This window comes from Lepidochelys olivacea (assembly GCF_965140295.1).
Source record: "Lepidochelys olivacea isolate rLepOli2 genome assembly, chromosome: 8".
NCBI classification, from domain to species: Eukaryota; Metazoa; Chordata; order Testudines; family Cheloniidae; genus Lepidochelys; species Lepidochelys olivacea.
Window position 1 is genome coordinate 41336013 of NC_140418.1, and position 9922 is coordinate 41345934.

At 49.9% G+C, this 9922-nt stretch overlaps 1 protein-coding gene across 1 annotated transcript; it reads right to left on the reverse strand.

Moving 5' to 3' along the window:
• Positions 1-1100: 1100 nt before the first annotated feature.
• RGS4 (regulator of G protein signaling 4) lies at positions 1101-4373 on the reverse strand (the record flags this gene model as incomplete). The annotated part of the gene is made up of 4 exons (XM_084637982.1): positions 1101-1346; positions 1936-2102; positions 3266-3327; positions 4243-4373. 4 exons carry the CDS (start codon positions 4371-4373, stop codon positions 1101-1103), a joined length of 606 nt encoding a protein of 201 aa, XP_084494108.1.
• Between the last annotated feature and the right edge of the window lie 5549 nt (positions 4374-9922).

The window sequence follows — 9922 nt, forward strand, 5'->3', positions numbered from 1 at the left end:
CATCACAATCCTCTCAGAGGCATGGCAGCGGGTGGGCTGGTTAGACTGAAAATGTGTAACCTGGCAGTTGCCATATAAAATAAACTTGGAACTGTTCCTGAATTGACTTGCTAATGGTGTAACATCTCCCCATGCCCGGCTGTAAGCAGGTGTGAGCGGACCCTGGTCGTCGGCGGGATTGAACTGGGGCTTAGTGCATGAGCCTCTACCACAGACTCATTTAACTCTCTCTCTAAGTGGTCTCTGTGCCACTAGATGGGACACAACACGTCACCCAGAAGGTGTTTTTGTTAAACAGGCACTGGAGAAACCTGGATAATCTGGAGACTCTGCAAATAATGTGAGATCATAAACCAAGGTTCAGCAATGATACATCTTTCCACACACACTGCCTCAGAAAGGAGCACTGCCAGGGTACAAGCAAACCATAACCTACATGGTCCTACAGCCCACACAATGGCACAGCATGGGCATTGTGCCATGGTTTTCCTGTGTCTAACAGACCTTCCCCTGGGCTGGCTCCTGCCTGCCTGGGTAAGTCAGGGAGATACAGTGTTTCTTGTCTCTCCCTGTGCTTACCCTAGAGGTGACACAGGGACCCCCAGCCATGAGCCTCAAGCATCTAAACATGTAGGGAGTTGGCAACTGCAGGAGAGAGCAGATACACACTCACACAAGGACATGTACTCTAGTCCAGGGAGTGTTTGTCCCCTCAGCCCCCATTCCTGGGTATACAGGTCACACCCACATAGGCCTAAGGCCTTGGTAATAAAGCACTGCTGAGCAGGGCCTGCACATTAGTGCTTTGGGAGCCACATGGAAAGAACACAATGCACACTTGATGCTTTAACCCTTAACGTTGCCATTGACTTTGAGTGTCAGGAAACCTGTCTCCAGGGGCTCATGCGCTGATGGTGGCTGAGTAGATGATGTGTTTTGATGCTCAAACTAGTGGTGGCTGGAATTACCGGTGCTGAATTAGACAGTGGGTACAGGTGAGGACCGCAGACAGCTCTTGGCAACAATGTTTCATGCCAAGGAGTGCTTTGCTGGCATGCATCCCCAGAGTCCCAGAAGACCTGCCAGCTCCCCACTCAGAGCTAAGCACACTGAGGGACCAGAGAGGAGGAGCAGGCTAAGGCGGGAGACGTAGCTCTTTTGTGGCTCTCAGTCGCACAAGTAGTTGGGCTGACCAAGTCGAGGTAGAAGTGAGATTTGAGGAAGTGGCAGTAAGAATCCTTCTCCATGAGGATGAAGATTTTTCTCTGAGCCTCATTGAAGCACAACAGGGTGGGCTTGAGAACGTTGTGGCTGGTCACTTCCCATATGCAGGAAGGGAGGGAGAGATTAGCACAGGCTGGTCTGGATGCAGCCAGGCAAGGAATGGAGAGCCAGGGTTTGCTCCAGATATTTTCCCAGGTAGTCTGTTAAATGCACCTAGAAAGGGTTGGCTCTCACTGCAGAATCCACCCAGTCAGAACTCAGTGGAAGTAAAGGGGGGCTGCTTGGACCGCAGTGGGATCTCTGGCTACAAATGGGATTATTTGCATGAGTGGATCCCCAAGTCTGGGGTCGGGAAGGGTATTTCCCTTCTTTGGGACAGAGGGGCAGGGTGGCATGTCCCTGGGATAGATTCTTTCAGGTGCATGGAATGCACATGGGGAACCTCTGTTTGTCTGGTCCTCTTCTCCTTGTTTTGACATTTGGAGTGCATAAGGTGGGGACTGAGCCCATCTGAGAAGAGCTCATTTAAAGCAGTGAAAGTGCCATAGTTCAGCTGCACTTTTGACTTGCATTTTGTCCACACAGCAAAGCCCCTCCCCCACCTCTCTGAAGAGCCAGGGCCAAATTCTCAGGAGAAGTGCTGTTGTAGGGCCAGCTGCCCACTCTGCTTAGCCCTGAGGCTGAGGGTTCTGTAGAGGGTGCTCCATCTACTTCTCTAGTAGCCTGCAAAGAGATGAACTCATCGTAAATCATCCTGGCCTTGGGGCTAAGCTTGGCTGGCAATTTGGTTTTCTTGTACTCCTCGCAGCTCACCCAGAACTCAATATTCTCCTCACTGTACTCAGACTTGAGGAAAGCCCGGAAAGCAGCCAGCCCACCTGCAGATGGGGTGAAAGCAATAGGAAGCAGGTGAGTCCCCTTGGCTGCTAGCTTCTCTTAGCTGTGTTAGGGTGATCCCAAGTAGCCAATGGGCTGCTGCCCAGAAATCCGCAGACAGCAGCTCCTCACTGCAGAGGCTGCGTGTTTGGCTTGGTCTTCCTCTTGGGATTTCCAGAGCTGGTAAATGGCTGGCACAGTGAGGCCTCAAGGGGCAGGCAAATAGCATGGCCCCTCAGGCACCAACTCCCAAGCAGTGACCTTTCCTGGGGCAGCCAACAGGAGCACACAGATAGACCCTGTCCCAGCCGATCCCAGGCAGGCCATTAATGCACAGTGTGTGATTCCAGGCCTGGGAACCTCTCTGGCTTGGTGGCACAGAGCCCAGGGGCTGCAGCGCAGGGTGAGAGGGGCTTGTACTTGAGCAGCTGGAGATATGTCCATCACTGCCTGACCTTCGTGTCACCCATGACAAGCTTTACCCTGAGAACAAACTTCAGGAAGGCCTGGAGCTGCACGTGTCCTGGCTGCATGCCCACAATAGGCCAACAGGGGTGAATTCTGTGGAACTGGCCCCAGGAAAACAACCAGAGCTGAGCGCTGGGACAAGCTTGTGAGGCCAGGAAACAAGATTGGCCAAATTCAGTCTGGTTTAACGCAGCTAACTTCAATGGAATTGCATCAGGGACGACTATGGCCCAACATTTGCCTTCTTTCAGGGTGAATAGGACAGAAATGTGAGACGTGCTGGGGTCAGCAGCAGAGCTGACACTGACCACAGTCTGGGACCAAGGCAGAGCCACTCCCTCCATGTTTGGGAAATTGTGGGTCCCTTGAGTTCCCCACACAGCCTGAGGATGAGATTTCATGTGTTCCCAACTTCCTTAGAGCATGTGCTGCTTTACCAATAAGGGATAGTTCAGCGCGAATGCCATGGTCTGTTCTCATAGCCACCAACAGGTCTTGAGTCTGCCTTCTGCCAAGTCTACATGCAGTGGAACCTGTCTCCACTCCAGCTCCACTGCCCTCTGTGCCTGTGACCTTCCCTAGCCTGGAGTTGTACCATGCGGCACCAGCCTAGGATCACTCATCATACCAAATAGTCAACAGTACAGAATATGTTCTCTCCCCAGATCCCTCCAGCACAGTGGCCCCATCTACTTACTGTTATGATGTAACAGGTTCTCCAAACAGTCAGCCCATTTCTGGACTTTCTTGTGGCTAACTCTAGGAGGGGACAAAGGGATAGATGGAGTGTGGAGTTGACTAGGACTTTTGCTTAGCCCTCTAGTACATCACCACCAGGACTTCTATCCCTAAATGCACTGACCCATTCCACATCACTGGGATGAACACCCCTCCTGTGGCTATCACTGATCTTCTGAGTTCAGGTAGAGATCTATGGAGAGTCTAGTTCACGTGCACAACACAGCACACACCACCAGAAGGGGCTGGGGAAATTTCCCCAGGGATGGTCCGTATGGACTTGAGTAGAGTTTGGGGTTGTTTGCCTCTCTCAGGAGCACTGAGTAGAGATTGGCCTTTAGGTTCAAGTCAGTGAATCCAAATGGGTGATTTCCTGAGACTGTAGGGGGTACTGTTAATTTGGCTAAAGGCACAAAGAACGTAGAATTGACACACCACAATAGGCCAATGGTCCAAGAGTCCTGCATGCTGCATCCTTTGTCCTGGGATGTACCATAACCTCCTAGCCCTGCATGCTGCCTGCTCTGTATCAGGACATATGTACTGCCCCCCTCTGTCCTGAGATGTATCATATCCACCTAGCCCTGTGTGTTGCCTGCTGCATCCTGGGACTAGGGTTGCCAATTTTGGTTGGATGTATTCCTGGAGATGTAATCACATGACATAATCTTTAATTAAAGATTAATCTTTAATTTCTGGAGACTCCTGGCCAATCCTGGAAGGTTGTCAACCCTACCTAGGATGTACCATCTCCATCTAGCCCTTTGTGCTGCCTCCTTCAGTTCTGGGACGTACCATAACCATCCAGCCCTGTGTACTGCCTGCTACTGTCCTGCTGTGGCACCACCAGGAATGCTAGTGAACTACTGTAACGAAGGAGCAAACGCTCCCTTCAGCATCAGGTCCTGCCATTCCTGCCGCTGGCTTTTCTCTTACCTCTGGGCTGGAGCCATTTTCTCCTTCTTGCTGTGGGAAGAGCTGTGCTCGCATGAATCAGGCTTCTGCAGTAAGAAATCCAGATGATGCTTCATATCTTTTGCACTGGAAGAAACAAACCAAGAAACCATTGATATAGGCTATTATTATTAAGAGCCAAAAGGCAGGGTCTTTATGCAAAATCAAACAGCTTATGGGCAAGGTTCTGTGGCCTGTAATGTGCAGGCGGTCAGACTATTTGATCATGATGGTCCCCTTCTGATCTTAAAGTCTATGAGCTTAGAACTTCTGAGTGTTACGGGCCCATTTCAGCTCTGCATGTTCAACTCTGATGCATCACTTCTCAGTGTGCACTTCTTCTCTTTTGGACAAATAGCATTAACATAGGAATTGAAGCAAGTGGGATCTTATATTCAGTGAACTAGACTTTCAACAGTATAACAAATATGATCAGTGGAGCTTATAATGAGTTGCTTGATTAGCTGCCTGTTAGGAGATCACTGCAATAGAAGAGGTTTTATTTGCTAATATTTCATGTGAAATATAAAATGTAGTTATACTCAGAAAAGGATTACAATTATGTAACAAAGGCCCTTTCATCAGCTCTGTGCATATTCAAGGCCAATCTACCTGTTTATTGACAAAGCAGGTCTGACACTGTTACTTTACTTACTTGGCTTCCCAGAATCCTACCAGATGAGCATTCTGGATACGCTAATGAGCTGATCCTCACAACACCCTGTGAAATGGAGGCACGGAGCTTCTAAAGTGTCACAAAGGGAATCTGTGAAAGGCCAGGAAATGAACTCAGAACTTCTGCATCCTAACAGCAAGGCTGCCCTTCCACTTTGCTGAGCCAATTCATTGATAGCAGAGCAAGCTGAGTTCCATCCTGATTGGAGCCCCATCAAAAGAATTAGCTGATTGCAGAATCTCTGGGCTTCAGCACCTCAACATCACTCCAGATTTGGGCTTTTATTACTGAGGTTGATGTGTGCAGTAGAATAAATAGAAAAAGAGTACTTGTGGCACCTTAGAGACTAACAAATTTATTTGAGCATAAGCTTTCATGAGCTACAGCTCACTTCATTGGATGTATGCAGTGGAAAATATAGTGGAGAGATTTATATACACAGAAAACATGAAACAATGTGTGTTACCATACACACTGTAACCAGAGTGATCAGGTTAGGTGAGCTATTACCAGCAGGAGAGTGTGGGGGGGAGGGGGGAACCTTTTGTAGTGTTAATCAAGGAGTCTGGTTTTGAAGTTTTTTTTGTTGAAGAATTGCCCCTTTTAAGTCTGTAATCGAGTGACCAAAGAGATTGAAATGTTCTCCGATGAGAGACTGCTGAATTGGAATTAATTTACAAAGTGGATACAATTAACTTAGGCTTGAATAAAGACTGGGAGTGAATCTGTCATTACACAAAGTAAAACTATTTCCCCATCTTTATTCCCCCCCCCCCCTTGCTGTTCCTCAGACATTCTTGTCAACTGCTGGAAATGGCCCACCTTGATTATCATTACAAAAGGTTCCCCCCCCACCCCTGCTCTCCTGCTGGTAACAGCTCACCTTACCTGATCACTCTCATTACAGTGTGTATGGTAACGCCCATTATTTCATGTTCTCTGTGTATATAAATCTCCCCCTGTATTTTCCACTGAATGCATCCGATGAAGTGAGCTGTAGCTCATGAAAGCTTATGCTCAAATAAATTTGTTAGTCTCTAAGGTGCCACAAGTACTCCTTTTCTTTTTGTGGATACAGACTGCTACTCTGAAATCTGTCAGAATAAATAAAGCCAGTTTCCTGTCCATCCAAGGCTGAGTGCACTTAGCGACCTTGCACTTTATAAACCTGTAGTGGGGTGGTCACCTCGCTCCTGCCCGGAGGGGTTAAAAGCAGCCTTGGGGGAGGGCTGTGGCTGGGGAAAGCTGAATGGAGAAGCAGCCTCAGCTCTGGTCACACCCCAGTCAGGCCCCAGCTGGCCCTTATAAGAGGGCAGTGGGCCAGGAGCAGACAGCCTCTCTTTGTCTCTAGAGGGAGAAGGGCCTGTGTGCTGGGAAGCTGAACAAAGTACCTGAGGGGAGCAGGGCAGGAGAATAGGGTAAGGGAGCTGGGGAGCTCCTGCCTGGAAAAGCCCCAGGCTGCAGCTTTGTCAAAGGCCAGAAAGGTGCAAGGGTGCAGCCCAGGGTAGGCAGAGGCAGCTGGTCCAGACTCCCTTTGCCTCTGATGATTGGCTTATACAGACTGCAGTTGGCCCCAGTGAAAGGTGGCTAGATGGTGACTGGCAGTAGCCACTGAGGCGAGGTGGGGATAGTGGGTGGGGGTTCCCCTGGGTGGGGAGACCTAGAGAGTGGGTGTACTGCCAGGGGGCATCACCTGAGGACAAGGGGCACAGAGGCCAGTGGCAGTGGGGCATCAGCCTTCAGAGGGCTCTCTGGGTCAAAAGATCTAATTCCCAGGATGACCGACAGGAGGTGCCGCAGGGGTGAGTCTTGCCTCGTTACAAAAACAAACTGTAAGTTGAAGGTCGCTGGTCAAATAAATGTAATGTTGTTTTTAGCCACTTTTTTTATCTGACCACATGCTAAAGGAAATAAAACAGCCAAACAAGTCATGTTAGCAAAACTAAATGATTGACGATCAAGCAGACTGACTGAGGAGAAGATAAAGTGGGGAGGGGGCACTTGCTGTAAGCAGAAGTGCTGTCACAAACATTGCTTCGGGGGTAATTCTGAAATAGGTTGTTATTATTTGGGTTCACTATATTTTTACTTTTACCATTAGCTCCACTTCAACACAGTGTTTGTCCTTTTTGTTCATCAACAGGGTTTGACTCCACAGCAGAGACCTTGCCTGCTTAGACTAATAGTCTTTAAGGTCAGAAGGGACCGGCATGATCATTTAGTTTGACCTTCTGCACATCGGAGGCCATAGAACCTCACACGTTCCTGAAATAGACCCTAACCCTCTGGCTGTGTTACTGAAGTCCTCAAATCATGGCTTAAAGACTTCAAGTTACAGAGAATCCACTGTTTACATTATTTTAAACCTGCAAGTGACCCATGCTCCACTCTGCAGAGGAAGGCAAAAAAACCCCAGGTCTCTGCCTATCCGATCTGGGGGAAAATTCCTTCCCCCAAATATGGTGATCAGTTAGACCCTGAGCATGTGGGCAAGACCTACCAGACAGAAGGGAAAAAATCCTCTGTAGTAACCAGGGGTCCAGTTTCATTCCAACCCTTCTCCACTGCTTGTAGGAGAAGTGTGGGGTCCAGCATACCTGGGACTGTATAAATATGCCTATATCACCCTCGGTCCAACGGGCTGGTGAAGAGGTTCAATGGGACTCTAAAGATGATGCTGAAAACCTTTATGAACCAGCACTCACAGGACTGGAACAAGTATTTACCCTACCTGCTGTTCGCGTACAGGGAAGTGCCCCAGGAATCGACAGGGTTCTCCCCTTTTGACTTGCTGTATGGGAGGAGATTCAGGGGACCCCTGGACCTGATGAGAGATGAATGATAGGGAATGCCTTCAGCAATGGAGAATCAGGGGTGGAGTATGTACTGACTTTCCGGGAAAAGGTCACTGAGCTCATGGGCTTGGCGAGGGAGAATCTAGCCAGAGTCCAAAGGAGGCAGAAGGTCTGGTATGACCATACAGTGCGATCAGTTGTTTGGCAGGCAGGCTCAGATCAACTGTGTCCTGCCTCCCTGTTCAAGTAGGGGGTGAGTGAGTCTCACCAAAAGAAGAAGGAAAAAAAAAAAAAGCCTTAGTGTTAGGCATGGGTGGGAGTGCGCGGCTAGCAGCAGCAGCAGCACAGCCAGCCCCTGCTCACCTAGGGCTGTCCCACACCTCTTGGGCTGATGATCATGTCATACACATGTATGGTTGCTCCCTGCCAGCCAGGCTTGACTCTGGCCCCAGCAGGCATCAGGTGACCCAAGGGAGCCCAGCTAGGCTAGGTCTGGGTGCAGTGGTTGATTAGGGGAGGAGACGCCCTGGAACCCCGGCAGGAGCTGCGCTGGGGTGGGTGGGGAAGGAGAAGCCCAGGATCCTGGCGTGAGCCTTGCTGGGGGGGAGGAGAAGCCCTGGATCCCAGCAGGAACCACGGGGGTAGGGGGAGAGGAGCCATGTTGGGAGGGGGGAGGAGAAGCCCTGGACCCTGGCAGGACCTGCACGGGGGGGGGGGGAGGGAGTGGGGGGATGAGAAGCTCCGGACCCCAGCAGGAGCCGCACTGGGGTGGGGAGAAGAAGCCCTGGACCCTGGCAAAAGATGTGGGGCTGAAGTCTCCTGCTCTGGAGCCCCAGCCACCCTAGTGGCAGAAGCTGCAGGGCTGAAGCCCCGACCCCACTCTGTGCGGAGCTGGCCTGAGCCCCTCTCTCTCCTGTCCCCCCTGTGTGGACCTGGCTTTCACTCTCAGGCTGTGGAGAAATTAAGCCCAAATCTACTCACATTGGTATCTCCATTTTCCCCATCATCACACAGCCATGAATGGATTTAGCCTAGGAGGCAGGGTCAGTATTGGCCCCATTTGGCTTGTGCGATCTAGGGTACACAGAGGTGAAGTGACTTTCCCAAGACTAAGCAGGGAGTCTGGCAGAGCAGAGAATCAAACCCAGAACACCTGAGCCTGAGGCCTGTGCCTTAACCACTAGGCAACCTTCCCACCCAAGGAGGGGAAACCTTCTCTGCCACTTTGAGTGTGTGTGTGGGAGCAGCTACTAGACAGAGCCGTCAGGAGGTAGGGAGAAGAGAGAGATGGGAAAAGGGACATGGGTGGGAAGCAAGAAGGGGGAAACATCAGGAAGGGGAGGAAGGACGTAGAGAAGAAACAAGAGAAAGGGAAAGGGGCAGGGAGAGTGACAGGGAGAGGAGAAAGAGGAAGGGAGAGGGGAAAGACACTCCACTGCTTGTCCCTCCCATCCATCTTCTTCCCACAGCCATCAGTGGCCCTCAGCTCCCAAACAGGCCCTAAGCAGGTGTGAAGCCCAGAGTGAATGTAATGTCTTTACACTGGGATTTTAGTGAAGACAGCTTGTAGAGGAGTATAATGATTTAACTATACTGTAATTCATGATAATGTAATGATATATTTCACTACTATTTTAATAATGTTTACATTGTTAAGATGCCAATGATAGACATTCAATAACAGAATATGAAAGAAGTGTATAAATATGCTGAAAATTGCCAGTTTTGGGGGGAGGCTGAGCCCCCCAAACACACACACCTCACCTTCAATGCAGGAGGGGGCAGAAAGGAGTAAGCCATGGGCAGGAGATGCTCAGGGAGAGGACCTAAGGGAAGGGAGCAGAAGGGGGGCAGGAAGAGGTGGAGTGGGGCAGAGTGAGGGCAGGGTCTTGGGGAAGGGGGCGGAGCTGGGATGGGGCACCCACCAGCAAAACCAAAAGTCAGCACCTATGCTTTGAGACTGTGCACTCTCCATGCAATTCCTGAAGATCAAAAGATGAGTACATTGGTTGCAAAAGTGACTGGGAGAGCTCTGTACATATTCAGTAAGATGCCAACTGATGATGCTTCAAACTATGGTAAATTTAAGGAACTGGTTTTGAAACAGTTCCAGATTACACCTGAAACCTATAGGGTAAAATTGAGGAGTTTTAAGAGGGGATCTGGATTAAGTAATGTGGCCTATGTAAAT